The 21,043-nt window shown below is 37.1% G+C and overlaps 1 protein-coding gene across 2 annotated transcripts in view; it reads left to right on the top strand.

Moving 5' to 3' along the window:
- The window catches only part of TTC17 (tetratricopeptide repeat domain 17), a 60,644-nt gene that overhangs the window by 12,734 nt on the left and 26,867 nt on the right, over positions 1–21,043 (top strand). Inside the window, exons 2-16 of one of the 2 annotated variants that reach the window (XM_065636950.1) lie at positions 734–823; positions 2,661–2,830; positions 3,840–3,951; positions 5,076–5,207; positions 5,881–5,990; positions 6,627–6,771; positions 7,144–7,283; positions 7,513–7,673; positions 7,985–8,097; positions 10,704–10,844; positions 11,289–11,404; positions 12,544–12,718; positions 13,298–13,375; positions 15,590–15,814; positions 17,907–18,093. In XM_065636950.1, the coding sequence (XP_065493022.1) occupies positions 734–823; positions 2,661–2,830; positions 3,840–3,951; positions 5,076–5,207; positions 5,881–5,990; positions 6,627–6,771; positions 7,144–7,283; positions 7,513–7,673; positions 7,985–8,097; positions 10,704–10,844; positions 11,289–11,404; positions 12,544–12,718; positions 13,298–13,375; positions 15,590–15,814; positions 17,907–18,093 (2,095 nt within the window). The remainder of the gene's footprint in view (positions 1–733; positions 824–2,660; positions 2,831–3,839; positions 3,952–5,075; positions 5,208–5,880; positions 5,991–6,626; positions 6,772–7,143; positions 7,284–7,512; positions 7,674–7,984; positions 8,098–10,703; positions 10,845–11,288; positions 11,405–12,543; positions 12,719–13,297; positions 13,376–15,589; positions 15,815–17,906; positions 18,094–21,043) is intronic. The other variant, XM_065636949.1, reaches the window with a different exon arrangement.

Below are 21,043 nucleotides of genomic sequence, written 5' to 3'. Positions count from 1 at the left end.
CCCCACCCAGTCAGGCAGCAGAATTGATTTGGCATGAGGACAAGGCTGGGGTATTTCAGCTGTGGAGTGAAGTGCCATAGTTTACTGGGCCCAGTTAGCAACCAGTAAAGGCCTGGTGTCTAACCACTCTTGTCTGTGACTTAGCCATAATGTCACTCTTCACTGAACTGCTAGCTCCTGTGCATAAGCTATGGAAGTTGTAGCACAGTCGTCTGTAACAGTTTTCAGTCTTTATCTGCTTACCTCTTGATTTCGTTCATTTACCTAATACAGAAAGCAATAGATCTTAACGCTAGGCTGTTGTGTTAAATTGATTGCATGGGCAAGTTGAGTTGAAGCTGAGGTACTTTATGCCTATTGAGGGACATGATGGGGGAATTTTAAAGCTATAAAAGAAAATAGGTTTTTGCAATTGCAATTTAAGGTATCTTGTATTTCAGCAGTAGGTACTCTTAGTAAATTTTTTGTGAGAAATTTACTTGCCTCTTGTGCTTAGAATTTGTGTGCCTGAATAAACTAAAATAGGTTTAAAATTAAAGCAAGGTTTGAATTGGATTCTCAAATCACAATGTTGTTTGAAGTAGGTTTAAAATATGGACATATTATGAATGCTAAGTGGACAGAAAACCTCTGAGCAGACAAACTGTAGTTGAATAAACGTAACTTCTTACCTGTTAAAATTGCTCTAAGTAGGAGAATGTCTTACTTTATGGACTGTTGAAATGTCTTGCAGGTGGATTCACCAATGAACTTGAGGAACCCACATGATTTGGTAATACTAATGAGACAAGAAACAACAGTTAACTACCTCAAAGAACTGGAGGTAAAGCATAGCATTATGTACTAACTAATTTCTGAAAACAAAGACTTTTTTTTTTCATAAGCTTTTTAGTGATAGATTTAGCTGGGGAAGAGAAGTCATTATTGTCATATTTATGCTTCAGTGAAAGGATGAAGGACCTCAAGAATTTTGTCCCCAGCTGCATTATTCCATTTTTATCTGTAAATCCTAACATTTTTGAGGAAAGTCATTTAGGCACTGGATTCTGTAGCTGACTACTACAGTGTGTTTCAAAAAGATGGACCCAACATCTTACAATTAGGCAAAAATTTACAAACTGTTTAATGAGTTATCAAGTTTTAGTAACCTCTGTATAAATGCTCTATGTTCCTTCCACCTGCTTTATGGATTGTAAGAGTTTTATTCATGGGCAATTCATGGTTGCAGAGATATAGTGATTTCAGATTGGGTCCATCTTTTTGAAACATCTTGTATATTCCAGAACACTTTGTAGAAGTGCTGTCTTAGATTTGTTATAGCTGCTATTTAGAGCACAGCCTGTAGGCAATGACTTTGCCCATGCTCCTCTCTGGGTTTGTCAGACCGTTTTTTCCATTGCTCTTTCTAGGACACATCAGGGAGCAGGTCACCTCTGTTTTTCTTCAGTCCCATTTATTATTGAATAAGGGTCTGAAAACACCCATATGAAAAGGGCTTTAGTGAATTTTGAATGGATAACTTAAGCTAAAATTTAAATATGGTATGGGCTGGTCAAGCTAACAGCTCACAGCCTTTCTTCTGGCCAGGCACTTCTTTCTCTTGTGCCAGCTTTGGTTTTGTCAGATCTGCATTAACTACTTAACTGGGAAGTTAGGTGAGCACCAGAGGTAGCTTTAAGTGAATGGGAGAATTGGAAGGGAGGAAAAAAAAGGAGGACAGCCACGTATGTGACTGTTTTCAGCCAGCCTTTCTAATCGAGATATACTCATTTTTGTGGTCATGGACATTTTAGCTATGGATGGAACAACAGTTGTAAGCTTTTCAGAACACAGGTTCTGGCTTTGAAAATGACTAATGTACAATTTGTGGCCTACAAATGGCTTGAAGCTGAAGTTACCTATTGTAAGATCTTGTACAAGTCGCTACTGCTGTATATATCTCTAGTATTGCTTAGTAGTGTGTTATCAAATGTGTATGGCTTTAATTAAAAATGCACATTTTCTTCTCAATTCACATATATAAATCTTTATGACATTTAATGGGTTTTCAATTGCAGATCTAGATGAAAATTAACTACAGTTTTCTTTGCTGGGACAGATCGTTAGTCCATTGACTGCTCACAGTAATCGATACCTATGAGCTTTATAGGGTGAAAGGTAGCCCCTAAAGCACATCGTAAGCTGATCTATAGAAATTAGTCTCGATTCTTGCATTAGCCTGCCACCTCAGTTGTACTTAGCACACTGTATGGATCAGAAGATCGTTTTGTTTGCAATCTCTGATATTATTTCTATGAGGTCTTAAAGTGGAGGAAAAGGGTCCAAATATAGAGAAGCTGACATACTGATCACAACTATTTTCTGAATGGGCTACCATGAATTTGAAATGCTATTAGCACTCTTCTTAGGTACAGCAGGAGAAACAAGGGCCTATTCAAGTCATGTTATCTCTAATGAAAGTATTTGTATTCCATGTAAGTCCAAAAATGTCCTACAAATGTTATATAGGGAAGTGTTCCCAAAATTTGAAGAAAGTGGTTTAGATTTTCTTGAAGTTGACTTTGTTTTAAAGAGAAAGTTGGACTGTTCAACTCTTAGCAACCATAGAGTTTGCTTTCATCAGTATACCTTCTTCTGTTTCCTTTTTTTTATTCCTACAGAAACAGTTAGTTGCTCAAAAGATTCATATAGAGGAAAATGAGGACAGAGACACAGGGCTGGAACAAAGGCATAATAAAGAGGATCCGGACTGCATTAAAGCAAAGGTGCCCTTGGGGGACCTAGATCTATACGATGGCACATACATCACCTTAGAGAGCAAAGATATCCGGTAATAAGATGCTTTATATTTTAAGATTTTTACAGAATGGAAAAAATCAATGAAACCTCTAAATGCAATTGAAAAGAAAAATACTATCGCTAACTGTTCTTTATATGACAGTTGTTTTATTTTGTGTTAGTGTGAAAGAAAATTGAAACAACCTCTTCCACTAATTACAAAAGGGTACAGCACAGAAATACCGCCTTCCCCAAACTGTCCATGTTAGCCCCACCCTGAAACTTCTCCATTCTGTTCCCAGCCTCCCAGTCAGTTCTACCATTGTCAGTCAGTTCTCATATGACCAGACATGAATTAAACTGAAGTGCATCATGTAGAGGGGGTTTGAATTTACTTGAGTGTGCTTTGGGTGTTTTGAGCTAGATACTCTTCTTGTAGTAGGAACTGTCTTAAATTTGAATGAAATTCTGTTGATTACCAAGCTGTTGAACCTTCTGGACATATGCATATTGCTGTGTTTAGCAAATAAAGGATGTAGGGACAGTCTGCTTGACATTCAGCTTCATTGGTAATTCATCTTCAGGGCTGACTGTTTTGTTTTTCCAGTTTTGTTTTTTTAACATAATCAGATGAGTGCTTGAAGTGGGAAAAAATTAATTTTATCCTCAGATACCTTCATTTGGTCTTCTCACTAATATTTGGGATTTGTTTGTTTCAGTTGAAGAAACTTCTAATCTGCATGGGTTACCATTTGCCTGGCAGATAGATCATTAATCATAGTAGAGATAAACTGGGTTGACAATGATACATTTTGGAGGCTATCCAAATATTAATGTTTTCTCTAAAGCAGACAGAAATTTGTTTACTTTACCCTACAGTGATGACATCCTTATACAACTGAAATCTGGGAAGGTGTCAGAAATGGTCTAATGTGCTCGAACACAGGATTTTTCTAACAGTCAAATTGGAATATTGTGTCTATTAACTACAATACTGTCTCTTATGAACTTTAGCAGTATTTTAATCTGGTATCTGCTGTATTATGTTGTTATATCCTCAGCCCTGAAGACTATATAGACACAAAGTCGCCAGTGCCTCCAGACCTGCAGCAGCCAGACTGTACAAAAGTTCTAGATCTTCCGTACAGCATTCATGCTTTTCAGCACTTACGGGTGAGTGAGCAAATGCATGTATGTTTTTTTCCCATCAGGAGGAGGAATAGAAAACTTTTACTGGCAGTTCTCAGTCAAGGATGAAAGGTATTTTAATCTTTCAAGACTGTTTCAGACTTATTTTTTTAAACCACAGTTGTGCCCTGATTAAAGTACCTGTTTATTGGAGGACAGTTCCATCAGTTACACAAATCCTGTTTCTCATTTATTATTGTTTGCCTTGTTTTAGGAAAATAGAGTGTGTTGTTTTCATAACATGCTTTTCATTAGTAAAATGGTAGCTTTCATTGGAAACGCTTATAATTTGTGAATTGTTTCCGTTGAAAATTGGAGAGTGCTGAACAGGTTCGTTAAACTGTGTGAAGATTCAGGTTCAGAAAATTGTTTGCAGGCTTGTCGGTAGCTCCTAACTGTCTCTTTGGTATCTGAATGCCAAGCCCTAACCCAGAGGATGAGATAACCATTCTTTACTAGTACAAAGTTCATCTGCTTCAGAAAGGTTACAGTGGAAGTGTGGTGTAAAAATTGGTTTTGCCAGCAGTATTATATGAGCAAATTTTCTAATGCTGATGCAACTTTAGTGCTTATATCTTGACATTTATTTTCTTACAAGTCTTTAAAATAACTTTTCATCTACAAATAAGGATTTTCTTGCAAACAAAACAAGAACTGAAGTTTTCTATCTTTGTTCCTGGGTCTGGATGTACTTTTGAAACTAGTAAGTTTGTTGTTGGGGAAGGAAGGCAGAAAAGAAGAGATGTAGGGATACTTTCATAGTGTGCATGTGGCCTGACAAACATGAGGTAAGTGCTTCAGTGGTCATTAGTGAAATCAATATCTGCCAGATATACAGCGCTACCAGAAACGAACATTTCTCCTGTAGCTTTCACAAGCAGAGGCAGCTTTGACTGCTTCTAGTGTTTGCCTGCCTGTAATGATATCTATATTACTCATGTGCCAAAGATGAAATTATCCTGTCAAGTCCCTAACATCTTGATACGAAAGGATGGTAGGAATGTAAAGTAACCAAGCTCTAAATTTTCCCGGGAGTCATGCTCTTGTGTATATTTCTCTGCTTTTAGTTAAAAGTGTCAGTAAATACCTATATTCACTTTTTATTTTAGGGTGTTCAAGAAAGAGTTAATCTTTCCGCACCCTTGTTACCTAAAGAAGATCCAATCTTCACATACTTATCACGGAGGCTGGGAAGAAGTATAGAGGAAATAGGTCATCGTATTTATGAAGGGCTAATGAAGGTATGAAACTGTAATCTTACTGTACGCAGAAAAAGAGTGCTAGAAAGGTCTCACAAAACTGGATATGCCTGCTACATGCAATCAGATCCAGTACTAGTTTTGCACATATAATTTGGTTTACATTTCATTTACAAAAGACAGACTAAAAACATTTTCTGATAGGCAAGCAGAGGTAGCAGAAAGCATCAGCAAAGCCAGTAAATAGATACTGTCATCTTTAATGACTCATATTTGTGTGGTCTGGCAAGCCACATTCATTGCTCTGTCAAGGTAATAAGAACTTTTAAACAAAAATGCAGGTACTTAGAGAACAAAGAAGAAACACTAATACTGAAATGTATACACTTTTGTTAAATGCCTTCCTGCAAAATATAGGAACTCTCATTGAACTCCAGCTATGCTGCTGATGCTTAAACTGCTATCATTTTTCATTTTGTCTCATTTTGAATTTTTACCTGTCTGAAAGGCAGAAGTTCTGTCTCTTTAATACATGTATATGCGAGTTCATTCTTCCTGAACATTCACAACTATTGCCAAATGGCAGCTTTCCAGAGAAAGAGGATAACTTAGAGCAGCTTTGGTGCTCAGCTTTCCATCCTATAGTAATTAAAATGTAATTAACCTTTTAGTACATGTCTTAGTAGTTAGTACCATTCATTTGTTTCTACTGCAGAACTCTTCTTCCTGGGTACTCTATAATATGGCTTCTTTTTACTGGCGAATAAAGAATGAGCCATACCAAGTAGTAGAATGTGCCATGCGTGCCCTTCATTTTTCTTCAAGGTAAGAATTGCTAATAAAGATTTCTTTACAGATTGCTTTTCTAGTTATCCTAATTAGTAAACAGGTTTTAGTTTTTAAGACTGTATCCTAAGGAATAATCCATGTTACTTGTTCTTAGTCTTTGTGCTCTACTAGGCATATATATCATTTAGACATTTTCCTATTAAATTGCATATTTAATATGTGACTGAAGAATGGATGTATGCTTATGTATGATTCTTATACAGTCTGACCTCCTTTTCACTCTCTACAACTACCTGAAAGGAGGTTGTAGCATGGAGGGTGTTGGCCTCTTCTCCCAAGTAGCAAGTGATAGGACAAGAGGAAACACCCTCAAGTTGTGTCTGGGAAGGTTCAGATTGGATATTAGGAAAAATTTCTTTACAGAAAGGGTTGTGAAACAGTGGAACAGGCTACCCAGGGAGGTGGTTGAGTCACCATCCCTGGAGGTGTTTAAAAGACTTATAGATGAGGTTCTTAGGAACGTGATCTTGTGCCAGAGTTAGGTTAATGGTTGGACTCGACGATCTTAAGGGTCTTTTCCAAAACGATTCTATGGTTCTAATGTCTGTTTTTTCTTTTTTTTCTTTTTTTCTTTTTTTTTTTTTTTGTTTTATTTTAATTTTTGTCTTTCAGACAAAATAAAGATATTGCACTGGTAAATTTGGCAAATATTCTGCACCGGGCGCACTTCTCTGCAGATGCAGCTATTGTAGTCCATGCAGCTCTGGATTACAGTGACTTCTTTACCAGCTATTACACTTTGGGAAATATATACGCAGTAAATACTGTCTTTATTTTTGAAGGCTTGTAAAAAAAAAATATTTAATCTTTCTAGCTTGACTTGTAATGCTTTTTTACAATGTATCTTGTGTTGCACGTGCATTTCACACTTAATGTTTAAGATTGTCAAGATACTTTCATCCAAAAGTCTGTCTTTCAGCAAGCATTTTTATCTGCGCTTGGAAATAAATCCTAGGGAAGTTCTCCTGCAGCCTCTCTTTAGCAGATATAGCATCTTTAGTTTCAGAAGCAACAGGCTGCTTGTTACCACTAATTAAAATCTGAGTTAATGACTTCTTTAAAAATAGTATAATTTTAATATTAAATATTACCAAATAGTGGCTAATTCTCTATCTCGGTCATTCTTCAGATGCTTGGAGAGTACAACCACTCAGTTCTGTGTTATGATCATGCTCTACAGGCCAAACCAGGGTTTGAGCAAGCTGTAAAAAGGAAGCATGCTGTCCTGTGTCAGCAAAAACTTGAGCAAAAATTGGAAGCCCAGCACAGGTAACTAAAGCAGCATCCTAGTGGCAATTCATACAATCTGACTTTTATTGTTCTGTTTCAGCAATTATTTACATTTCAAATAGAATAATGATGTTCAACTTTCTATACTTATTTGACTATGCAATAAAATTATTCATAAGAATGCTTTGAGAAACTCAAAGTTGAAAATGTGCAGCACTGTAGGAAAAGTTGATTTGAAGTCAATCTTTTCTACTGTTGGATTTTCAAGATCACTTCAGCGAACATTAAATGAATTGAAGGAATATCAGAAGCAGCATGACCATTACCTTAGGCAACAAGATGTTTTAGACAAGTACAAGCTCATCCAGGAGGAACAAATCTTGAGGAACATCATTCATGAGACACAGATGGCAAAAGAAGCTCAACTAGGTACAGCTTTTTAGAGTTCATATTCATTATAGCCATGAAGAATTGCACATATTCAGATTAAAGTCAGGACTTAACTTCTTTATATATTAAAATGGCCCTGAGTGGCTATTGTGTTTTGCTTATTAAAACAAGGGATTGCGATATGTTCTTGAACAGGGGTGGGTTTTTTGAGTCTTTCAAAGACAGAATTTCTCTGATCTGGTTAAATAAAGGATTGACCAAATTGGGGGTGGAGGGATTGAGTGTATGCTGTCATTGTTTCCCCAGAAACCTCACTTATATAGTAGAAAAAAATGGTTTGTGCTCTGCAGGGAACCATCAGATTTGTAGACTGGGCAACCAGCAGCATAGCTTGCACTGCCAGTGGGACCAGCCTGTTCGTTATCACCGTGGAGACATTTTTGAAAATGTGGAATATGTTCAGGTTTGTCTGTGAATTCGTATTACTGCTTTAAGTTGCATCCTATTTGCCTTATTAGCAAAACAGTTCAACTTTTTGAGTCTTGACAAAGGGGATATATTTAGGTATGATAGTTATAATGAGAAATCATTTGGTCTGTTTTCTAGAGTGTGAAGTAGAATCATAAAATCATAGAATATTTTGGGTTGGAAGGGACCCTTAAAGGTCATCTAGTCCAACCCCCAGCAATGAGCAGGGACATCTTCAGTCAGATCAGGTTGCTCAGAGCCCCGTCCAGCCTGGCCTTGAACATCCCCAGGGATGGGGCATCTACCACCTCTCTGGGCAACCTGTTCCAGTATTTTACCACCCTCATTGTAAAAAAATTTTTCCTCGCGTCTAGCCTGAATCTCCCTTCCTTTATTTTCAAACCATTGCCCCTTGTCCTGTTGTATGACACCCTTCTAAAAAGTCCGTCCCTATCCTTCTTATAGGCTCATTTTAAGTACTGAAAGGCTGCAATAAGGTCTCCCATGAGCTTTCTCTTCTCTAGGCTGAACAACCTCAACTTTCACAGCCTGTCATCATAGGAGAGGTGTTGCACCCCTCTGATCATTTCTGTGGCCTCCTCTGGCCCCTCTCCAACAGGTCCATGTCTTTTCTGTACTGAGGGTGCCAGAGCTGGACACAGAACTCCAGGTGGGCTCTCACCAGAGCGGAGCAGAGGGGCAGAATCACCTCCCTCGACCTGCTGGCCACACTCCTTTTGATGCAGCCCAAGATACAATTGGCCTTGTGGGCTGGAAGTGCACATTCCTGGCTCATGTCCAATCTTTCATCCACCAGTACCCCCAAGTCCTTCTCCACAGGGCTGCTCTCAATGCCTTCATCCCCCAGCCTGTATTGATTTCAGGGGTTGCCCTGACCCAGGTGCAGGGCCTTGCACTTGGCCTTGTTGAACCTCATGAGGTTCATATGGGTCCACTTCTCAAGCTTGTCGAGGTCTCTCTGGATGGCATCCCATCCCTCAGGTGTGTCAACTGCACCAGTCAGCTTGGTGTTATTCGCAAACTTGCTGAGAGTGCACTTGATCCCACTGTCTATGTAATTGATTAAGATATTAAAACAGTACTGGTCCCAGTAAAGACCCCTGAGGGATACCACTTGTTACTGGTGTCCATCCAGATGTTGTGCCATTGACTACTACTCTCTGTGTATTTAATGCTAGTTTCTTTTTATAGTAGTACAAGCTGTGATCAACTGTGGATTATAGGACTTTAGAGGGTTTGTTGGATAAGACTTCATTTAACTTGGCAAAGAGAACTATTAGAATTATTTGAATTGAAAAAAATTATATTATACTAAAGTCTTAGTTTCCTATGAGATACCAGCCACTTCTATATTGACTCCTTTGCTTTTTCAACCTGCATAGAACAGCCAAGCATTTATAGGAAGTAAAAGAATCCTCACTTGAGGAATTACAGTTTTCTCTTGCATAAATGTACTACATTTCAGGTGTGCTAACAGGAGCATAATATGTCTAATTTTCCAATTTAGTTTCCTTCAGAGAAGACAAGAAAAAGCATTAGGCAGCTAATGTTAATGAAGAGACAAAGGTTTTTCAAGGAGTTAGTTTTCTAATGTACATGTGGTATATGGAATAAGAATTATTCTTTAGTGGAAAGAATATTCTAATATAACAGCTTAAAAGTGCGTTTAAAATAATATTGTATCAATCATTTATCTCTACAGCCTTAAAGTCAATCGTAATTTCTCTTGTTTGTTACACTGTCATGTGATACAAGCTATGCAATTTTCGCGTGCTCCTTCCAATTTAATCTTTTTTTTTTCTTACCAGAAGAAGCACAAAACTCCTATAAGCAATTAAAAAATGGAAGCGCAGAGCTCGGTGGCGTTGAACCTAGAGAGTGCTTTTGCAGCCCAAAATAAGGTGTTAGCCTGGTTTTGTGGGTATTTGTGGATCGTATATCATGAGTTAGTGCACCAAGGAAATCTGATGCAGCAGTATTGAGAAGTTGTGGAAGCAGGGTGTATGCTAACACTGAAAATCCAGAACGAAAGCGCCCCAAGCAACACCACTGCTGTGTTAGAACTACGGATAAAGATTACAGTTTCATTTATTTTGCAATGTGGAATGTGTTCTGGACTATTCCTTTAACTAGCTCAAGAAACAGAAATAATTATTTTTAATTATACTGTGGTTTTTTTCTTGGATGTTCTTACTATTATAGTAATTATAAATTCAGGTTATCAAGATAATTTTGCAAGCCATGAGTCTTAGTGACTCTGACTTGAACTAGATTACAGAGTCTAGATGTGTAGGCTTTGTTTGTGGTCTATTAGAAATGTTTGCTTGGTATCTTTTAGCATTTTTTGGTGATTTGCACTTGCATTTTCACTGTTGACTTATTTACAACATGAATATTACTTTTCCATGGTGTGGGTGGATCAAGAGGCTTAAATTTCTTTTTTTTTTCTGCTACCCAAATTTCAGCTCATCAGTGAGGCTTAACTACATAAATGGTTGGGAAAAAAATAATGCACAGAAATTCAGCCAATAATATACCATCTCTTTTCCTTATTAAATATTGGTTTTCTTTTGGTCTTAGTTTGGTGAAGACTCTTCAACCTCTAGTATGACATCTGTGAATTTGAATCTTCATGCAAACCAAAGCGACTACAGCCAGTCTTTGCAGTCTTCCCCTGTTGCTCGTTCCATTGTTTCAGTGTGGAGTGTAGAATCCAACAGAGTGAGTGAAGAGGATAAGCTTTGTCCTTTCAAAGAGAAGTTGTGAAAGAGTGAATCTTGTTCTTGTTTATGGGAAACTTCTTAGCATTTGGGCTACAGTTTTGATGTGTGGCAGCACTGGAGAATGTAGCATTCTGAATTTCTTCCAACATATAAGCATCTCTGTCGTTTCTCTGATGTTTCCCATCATTTGAAACTCTACTACAGTGCAGAGGGGGGTTGTTCTTAGCTACTTTTGCAAACATCTGCTGCAAATAAAGCAGTACAGCTGAGTAAAAATAGAAAACTGAATTGCTGTTATTCCAAAAAATATGGGAAAATAATGGTTCTAAAGATCTCTGCTCTTTTTTCCTCCAGACTACTCCTTATGTTCTTATCAGCTTCTTAATTAGAATATTAAAAATGTTGAGAAAATAATAAAAAAAATATTTACTTTCCATCTTAGGACAAACAGCATATTCTTTGGCCTCAGCGATCAGAGTGCATGAAATCTTTCCCCAAAATTCCTGATCCAGAAGAACTGCCAACTTATTTCCTGCCTCCAGAAAATAGGGGATTCAGGCAAGTGATGATTTATAAAAATTATATTTGTAAATTTTCACACTAATGTATTAATGAGCATTTTCTTTCTGGAGAGGATGGATGCAATTAGTAATCAACAGCACAGATGTGTTGGGACGTCTTTTCTCTGGCAGCTCCACAGAAGGAGAGTGTTTTCCTTTAGTGTCATCTTTGCTGTAACTGTAACAGTCAGATCCAATTTAATGGTGATTCTTCCCTGACTGTTAGTACAAGGTGAACACATGAAATATCTACAGTATTACTAAGAGAATGAGAATTAAAGCACAAGTCTGAATGTCTTTAAAGTATCATTTAAAAAAAAAAAAAAGGACTGAGAACAAGCGAGAATGAGGTGAGTAGGTATTTAATAACTACAATTAACTGTTGTACATTGCATGCATCCCCTTAACTTTAGTTATGGTAACAGAAAATTGTGAAGAACAGAAAATACTAAAAAAAACCGATTAGGAGTGGAAAGCCTTGGCTCATTCCTTTGGGACAAAGGTAGAAAACCAGCTTAGTTGTGGAAGAGTCAGTAATATCTGTTCTTACGTAGCATAAAATAAATGTGTCTATGTTGCGATAGCTACCTTACATAGATCAATGCAATTCCATAATATCATACTCACTTAACATTATGATAGTGATGGTAAGAAGGCTTTCTTCTCCTAATCAGTATAATGCTAATACTGAGCATGTGTTAAAGCAAAGTTCCCATCCACCAATGTTCTGAAGCTTCCTTTGAAAAAAGGAGTTTTCAGTGTAGAATGTGCTTCTCAAATTGTTTTGCTACCTCTTGATGTTTTTGAAATGAAATTTTAGTTTAAAAAACTTCAGCATTTTCTTTTTCACTTATCCATTTAGTCCTGAACAATCCTTATTAGTATGAGAACCTTCTATGTCTTATCTCTGCTGCATTGTCTGTTATTAACAGATAGTCTATGCTTAAAAATGAAAAGTAAAGACCTTATTTATTAATGACTTTTCAAGGGAAGGGTGGTCCTTGGGTGCTCCTGGTTTGCAGCTCATGTCAGTCTACAGTATGAGACTTGTCAGTGGATATGTAGCTGATCTTATGTTTATATATGAGTGGCATGCAGCATATGCTATTAATTTGTCTTGGTTCTCCTTATTGCTAGAATACAGCCAATACTGAGTATCCCAAGAGATACTGTTGGGCATGGAGAAACCCAGGCACCAGACTGTTCTTCCATTACTGATGCTCGTAACAACGAATCTCTAAACGTACTGGTCAAGGAACTAGACAGTAATCTAGATTTGAAATTCAAGATACCAGATGATCAAGCAAGACAAGTAAGAGACATTTTCTCCTTGGTTCTCTTTTGCCTTAAAGTTTTACTCTTTATTACCTTAAAAATCTTACTCAGAACGTGAAAGGTTCTGATATTTAAAAGATTACTTAATATCACAAGCCAATCAGTATTTCTAAAGCAGGGAGCAATTGCTTTCTAATAGGGCTGGAGAAAGGTCGAACTTGTCATTCGGCATAAAACTTGTTTTCTGACTTCTTTCAAATGCTGACCAGAAGCACACAGAATAGGAAATTTAATTTACTATTTAAAATTACTGCTTTATTTTAAAGCAGTCACTTGACATGATTAATCTTCTTGGGATTTCCACTAACTACTGTATTCTACTAAGTTGGTAACTTCGGGCTGAGATTAGTTCTTCATGTTGCTTTCTGGGGATTGGCTGCTTTAATCGTTACATGTTCACATGATCCGTTTAGAACAATTTTTCTGGTTTTTTCTTTTTTTCTCTCTCTTTACTAAAGGGCAGATTTAGGGAAGTGAGGCTTGAATGATCCATATAGATATATACTGTAAATTTTTTTCAGTTGTTTAAAAAAAAAATTAAAATCTTTGTTGCCAGGTCTTGCATTCTCGTATCAACAATCAAACTATTACACAGGCGAAGATAGGAGAATTTCTAGATCATGCCATAAAAAAGGTATGTCAAAAACTGTAGCATGAGATAAATTCAGAATTCTTATTTGAGGCTTGTTTCTATAATGCTAAAGACATAAGTAAGCAATGTGCAAGAAATAAGCTTATTTACTGCCCATAAGTTGGATGAAACTAACTTAAAAATCCATGTTTACAAGTAAAGCACAAACACGTAGAGAAGTATTCATTTAATTTAGCTTAGTGGGGACCAAACAGCCCTGTAGGTCCCTGTTGTGACTGCAGGACCTGGAGCAATACATAGCTAATCCTGGCAGCCGTTTTCTTAGCTGAGAGAAGTAGCTTGGAACTGCTCCATCTTTAACCCCTGCCTATGTGCCAGCCTTTTGCTCTTCCTTCTCCTCCCCACTACCCCGCGTTCCCCTCCAAAGAAATCAACCCCCTCTCAATCTTCTCTCAGGACTATTAGCACTCTGGGGCAAAGAATGTACATTTGTATAATACCCTGTGGAATGCCACCTTCATCTTGCGTGGGGTCTTTGAGAGTCATCACGAGTCAAGTGGCAGAAAGCACTGAGGGGTTGACTCTTTTTGACATGTCAAGCTGATATTTCTGAAATTAACTCATGTACAAGTTTTGTCAAGGCAATATACGTCTGTATTGGTTTTAGTCTAAAATCACTGCATTTACTATTTGCATCTGTCTTACCCAGAAGAAAAAAGAATTAACAGCAGGAGTTGATTCCTGTTACGGTGGTGTTCAGAACAGTCCTATATATGTCTAATGTCTTACTGTTGCAGTGCATGGGTATTTTGTTTTTAACTGCAGTATTCTGTTGGGTTCATGCTAAAAGTCTGAACTTCTCGGTCGTTTAGATGCTGATGTAAGAACACTTTCATGTCATGCCTGTTCAGCTAATGATAAACTTTCTAGAGCAGGAGTGCCACAGTTGCTGTCTTTGTATTGGGAAAGACAAAGTGCTAGTAAGTTGCTGAGGATTTAGTTAGAGAAAGATGGTTGAGACCTGGGTATGGAGTTTAACTCAGTGAGGAGTTTGGCATGAATAACATGCAAGTAATGTTATGTATGTGCATTGCAAAATAGGGGTGATAAATACTCTCAACAATTACAGATTATGTAAGGTACTCCGAACCAAGAAGCAATATATCCTATTGATATCTTCCAGTTCATCTTGAACCATAGGTAGAACCCTCCTGTGTGAGGCTGTTTTTAAAATCTGGAAGAAAATCTATGTGCTGATTAACTTCTTCAACACAGTATTACTGTAATGCCAGTTGTATTGGGTTAATACAACACTACTGTAAAGATCCTTATCTGTTTTGTTTCTTTAATCCTAGCTGCATGTTTCCTACTCATGCATGCATTTGGACTTCAGACTTGTAGGTTGGATTTGGCATTAATTTCAGTTGTTGCTTTTATACTTTAAACTCTTTGTAGAATTGGGTAACATAGAATGCTGAAAATATTAAAAGCCAGAATTTAAGTGTTTCTAAACCATTTCAAACTGCTCCATCTGAAAGTGGATGTTGTACATAGCCCTGTCCACCTGTCAAAGTTTTGTTACTTCTTCTCTACGATGAGTGTTTGTTTTTTCTGTTATAGGTGAAAGAGAAGGAAGGAATGTTCAAAGTGTATTTGATGCTTCCTCCATTCTTCCACCTGCCCTCACTTGTTGCTTGCTGTTTTATAATCTTTAAACTGTATCTGATGCATGTCACTTGTCAACTTTTATAAGACACATAGATAACTAAATCTAAGGAAAAAATTCTGAAACCTCCAATTGGCAGGAAATCTTGATGTTGGATATAGGACCTGGAAGCACATCTAATTACAATTTAGAAGCTTCCTGACTTTCAAATTGTAACATTTCTACATAGATCTGTATTAATGTAATTTTAAGCCTCTGAAGTGGCTTGGAAGTGTTGCTTCCTGAAGCAAACTATCCCTTATCACTTATATATTTTAAGGGATTTCGTGGTCATGATATAACAGAGTTATATGAGTGTGAGCATCAGCTGCTACTAAATTACAGTTCAGACTGTTAAGTCACATCAGTTTGAGTGAGGTAGAGCAGACTGAATGATCTCCTAGTAGTCACAGCAAAGTGTAATTTGTATCTAGTTAACAAAGTGTAGTATGCAAGGGTGGGTTTTTTGTCTTACGAAAGAGCAGGTAATTCTGTCTTCCTGAGGGACCTCCTTGTGGGTGTTTTCATCCTTTTCCCTGACTCTCCCATAGCCAGAAGATCCTCTATGGCTCGTGCTTAATGAAGCTGGGTTGTACTGGCGTGCAGTTGGAAATAGCACCTTTGCTATCACCTGTTTACAAAAAGCATTTAATTTGGCTCCACATGAATATCAGGACATCCCTCTGGTCAATCTTGCTAACCTCCTGATTCATTATGGTCTTCATTTGGATGCCAGCAGGCTCCTGATGAAGGCTTTGGCCATCAATGACTCTGAGGTAAGATGTTTTTTCATTCTGTGGTGAATGTCGTTAATTATTCTCTAAATACGTATGACTGACTTGTCATTACTTACCTGTGCATGCAGTTTAACTTCCAGCTTGTGATTTGCAACAGATGTTAATTTCCATTTAAATTCTTGATGGCACTGGGGGTTGATGCTGGTTTTTGAGAATATAAACATTTAAAGCAGAAATTCTTCTAAAATAGGTGATAGACATTTTGCCTCCTGAAACCTGTTTTATCAGCAGTGGCTCCAAGGAATCTAATACTGGTGTTTTGGCAGTATTTTAACCTAAAATAGAGATCCATAATGCTGTCAGCATTGTATCTTGATTTTTAAAACCCTTAAAGTAGCACGTGTGTCACTAAGATCTTTGGCTGTATAGACATCTTTCTGTGCCACTTGACTTTTTATAGTGTTTTATTTGTCCCTAGATTTCATCTATATACCTAGAGGGAAAGCTGTGTTCAAGTTGTTTTGATGATTTCCATCATAGATTGAAAACAGTATCTTGTATTTCTGAATAGTAACAGCATAAATATTTTGTAGGTAGACACCTATGTAACGTAAAAAATTACTGTATAAGCTGTTTAAACTACTGGACTGGCCAGAACAATTTGAAAAGGAAGCAGGGAATGGGGGGATCAGTGCAGCAAGTAATTTTAAATTCTAGATGCTTCAATGAGAAGTTCAAGCGACTTTTTCCTGTGCTTCTACTTCTGTAGTTAGATAAACAGAGCGCTTAAGCCTGCTAGGCCACCAGTCATCTAGCACGTAAAAAAGCTAAAAACAGAATAAACTTTTTCAATATAGCATCTGGGAGCAATTTTGCAATTGTTGGAAAGGAATCTAGCCCATTTGGTTGGCAGGTGAAAGTGCAAAAAGGAACTATAGACAGAACTGTGATTGAATGATGTGCCTTAAGAAGAACAAATGAAGGCACAGCCTTGGAGTGGTGAGGAGCATAGGGGTCCTTAGGGCCATGCTGTGTGAGTACAGCTTTTCTTCAGAAACATTGGTGAGACCTGTCTTGTTACAATAATGCCTATTCCTATTTTTTCAGGCATTCTCAGTCCTGTAATACCTATTGTATGAAAAAATCTGGCAGGAGAATTTGTACTTGAATAGTATTTCCTGGAATTAAAATTAACCATAGCTACAGGGAGTGAAGGGTGTGCTATATTAGCAAAAGCTTTTAAAAAAATTCCTAATGCTCAGCTTGCACCTTTTTCTGAGTGGTGTTTAATAACACAAGCTAAGATGAGCTTGAAAACTCTTAAGCTACTGATCAGTCTCCACATTTTCAGATAATGAATGTAAAATTATTTCAGTGGAGAAATGACTGCTACGTTACAATATTATAGTCATTATCCTAGGGTTATACTGTTAATTGCAGCAAATTACTTGGCATAAGTGAAAGACTTTTCAGTCAACAAACAAAATGTAATGCTTTACAATGTGCCTGTGTTAAAGTGCTAATTAAATTTTGCCCAGTGAAAAAGGTGTTTATAATTTGTACTTTAAAAAAACCCCCACATATTTCAAGAATATTAGCTGAAAGCAGTGGACAAAAATATTAAATTTTATAAATAGTTGAAAGTAAACATAAATGTATACCCTTAAGCTAGTGTGACATTGGTGTTTTCAGTAACCTAGTTCTGCTCGAGTATTGACAAATGAAATGCATCTGTCCTGCTTTTTACGTTTTTGCTGACTTCTAATCATTCTATAATGCCTTCAAGCATTTCAATTTAGTTCTTTGCTACTCTGCAGTAAGCATTATGTTTATGATGTGTTATAAGTATTTAATGCTTCATTTCAGCTTGTGTGTATTTGACAGCTGTTTTTCATCATAGGAAGATGGAATCCTGAACACAACCTTACATCAAAATAGCTTTTGTTTAGCGCCAATGCATGAAGCTGTTAGTTCTCCATTCTAAGAATAGGCAGTCCCTATTAAAGAAGTTTTCTAAATTCTTTACAGCCAAATTTGGGAGGGTGTGGATTGACAGGGGTTTTTTACAGTTGGCTTCAGTTTTAAATACTGAACATACTTATGCTGGGGTATGTGGTTTTTCTCTTTGCAGCCCCTGACATTTTTGAGCCTCGGAAATGCATATCTGGCTCTGAACAATATCAGTGGAGCCCTGCAGGCCTTCAGACATGCACTGGATTTGACGACCAAGTGCTTGGAGTGTGAAAGCAGCCTGAAGATGATCCGCTGTTTGCAGTTTTATCCTTTTCTGTACAACATCACCTCTTCTGTGTGCAGTGGTAAGCAGCTGCTGAAAGATGGACCACAAGTGAAATAGTGTCTGTTTGCCTTGGGTGTTGCACCTGAAATTCGTGATTCCTTTTTTTCTGAGGATCCTCCCTTTTGCTTTGTAGTGCTTTCTCCCTATAAGGACCAAGGTTGAGGCACTGCTTTTAATGGAAAAGTTACAGTCCCTTAAGAAACACTTGAGGGTGACTTCTTAAATACCAAGAGGTCTGCCACTGAGTGCAAAATACTTCTTGAGTGTGTCAGTAATACCTTAACAACCTCACCAATATCTCTTACTGGTAAATGAGGAATGCTGGATTTAGTATTTATGGACATGCAAGCTACTACTGCTAGACAACAGTCAGTTTTTACATCCCTTCAAATTTTACAGTCAGATGGATATGTTTTCTTAAAGCTGAATAATTTGGTGAAGAGCAGTTTAGCTTTAATACGTATCTTTTCAGTGTGCTCAGTACTTTGGATGTCTTTTTCTCGTGTTCAGTCTTTACAGAACAGACTATATTGTGTTAACATCATTTTGTTTATGTGGATCTATGGTCACTGCTCTTAACCCTTCAAAAGTCTGTGAGGAGAATCACTTTTAACCCAATCTCTCCGCCAAAAAATAATTTAAACATTTGAGACAGGATGATTTGTTGGCCTTAGTGGCTACTTGTCTAAAAAACAGTAATAGCTTTTAGGGATGGATTATTTCATTTCAGTGGATCCCACTGGAATATTTCAGGTATTTGGTCTGTACTTGCATATGGCTAATACATTGCTCATGGAATATACTTTGTGATCCCTTCTCTTTCAAATTGTTACTAAGATATCTTTCCATCTAATATTTCCTTTGTTTTAAATGAAAACCTCATATGAGAGAAATGCTTTTGATGTTTAGTATTGCTAGGACTTCCTCTGAATTGTTTGGGGTTTTTTTAATTGCCTCTCCAGTGGAAAAACATGGAGAAACCTCCTCTGATTTAGCATCTAGAATTACCCTGTGTAGACATAGACTAGAGGCCACTATATCTTGTGTCACAATGTGAATGATGCAGTTGTAGGTGAAATTCCAGGACTGTGCCATTAGAATAATGCTGTCTTTTATGGCCATATGTGGTTTTGCTCTGAGTGACACAGCACATCAGTTGTGCAGAGAAATGAATGCTGTTTGGCTAAATGTGATGTGGTAAGTGGTATTTTGGCCCAACTCGTGGATCTCTTACTGACTTCCATGCCATCAAGTCTGGTACCTTTCATTGGATCTCTTAACCTCAGTTTGCCTTTCTCTTAAAAACCCCTACAGATACTGGAAGCAGTAGTGGGACTTGCACATTTCATCAAAACAGACACTTTCACTGTTCTGGAAAAAAAATTCAATGTTTGTTTTTTCATTTTTTAAGATCTTTAAAAATGGCTGTAACTAACAAGGTTAAAGTTGTTCCAGTCATACCTTAATGATAACCACTCAATTTTGAAGTTAAGCAGAAGGTAATTTAAAAGTATATTCACAGAACTGAGATGGTAAGGAGCAATGGCTGTATTTGAACCCCACAGTGACCTTTTACATATTTCTTTTTGTTTTCTTTTTCTTAAACTTGTCATAATACATAAAAATATACTCCTCTAGTTTGTCTAATTCTTTGCTGCTGTTTGCATTGATTCCTGATCTAGGCCGTTCATTTTGAGGTCAACTATTACTGCATATGCTGTTCAGGAAGTTCGTGTTTTTTCAATGTGAGGAGAAACCCATGCCGAAAGTGCTTATGAGAAGTGTGTTATTTTTTCCTTTTTTGCTAGCTTGGCCACAGGTTAACAAAGTGAGCATCAATATGTTCATCTGGTACATTTGGGTTGGTTTTGTTTGTTAAGGAGCCTGTGAAGCTGCTAAATTAAGAGAGAGCTGAATATGCCGTAGCACGTTAATTTGATCTTTAAATTTCAGTATTCCAGTATTTAACTCTATATTTACATTTTTGCCTTTTTCTGGGACTCTTCCTGTCTTAATATTTCTCTTTTTCATTTCTATTTATAATATCCTTTAGGTCGTCTTTTGTCTGAGTGCAAGAAACATGAAAGTATGAACCTGACAAATAGTGTAAATGTTCCTTGTACATTCTTGTGCAGAGTGTAAAATAAACATACTGGTTAATTCAACCTTGATAATGATTTGTGGTTTGAGTCAAAACTTAGAGTTCAAAAATGGGAAGATAGATTTGCCTAATTTATTTTCGTAAGGTTTGGGGAAGTATTTTTTTCCCACTGTAAACTTCAGCTGACTCAAGAGGAACCTTGACAGGCTGTATGAAAGTGACGTTAAGTTTCCAAAACCAGAATTATTTCAAGAATGCATGCCCAGAAATCACACTTCGAACTTACAAGTATCCTGAATTTTTGGGGGTCTTCTCTTCATCCTTCAGTCCAAAGAAAACAATTGAGATCGTAAGTTTGAATTTTGACCTTACATATGTAATGCAATAGGATATACAAATATTCAACCACTACGTAGAACCTAAAAAATCTAAACTGTATTTAGATGCTAATATTTAACATTACTTGTTGCACTTACAGCATTTGTTAAAACATTATTATCATGTAGACTTACAAGACTCATAGAGCAACATAATCTGCCCTTGTTTGGCTCCATGACAGCCTGGAAGGGACATTTTGATGACAAGATGCAAAGGGAACAATGCTTTCACACACCTTTCTGAATGAGACTTTAGGTACAGAGGTAATGCAGCACATTTGTAAATACATGGATCAAATGTATGCTTGACAATCTCAGTATCACTGTATTGTTACTTCAGGAGATTTTCACAGCCTTTCAAATCATGTGTTGCTGCTTAGGGACATCTGATACTATAATTTAGCTTGTCCTCTTGTTATTATTATGCACTTGTTGGCATGTCATAACTATTTATATCCATCTCCTTTGAGATGGATATGTTATGCTGAATA

This window comes from Caloenas nicobarica, chromosome 5, assembly GCF_036013445.1.
Source record: "Caloenas nicobarica isolate bCalNic1 chromosome 5, bCalNic1.hap1, whole genome shotgun sequence".
NCBI lineage: Eukaryota > Metazoa > Chordata > Aves > Columbiformes > Columbidae > Caloenas > Caloenas nicobarica.
The sequence above is the reverse complement of the archived record's forward strand: the minus strand, read 5'-3'. Positions and strand labels throughout refer to the sequence as shown.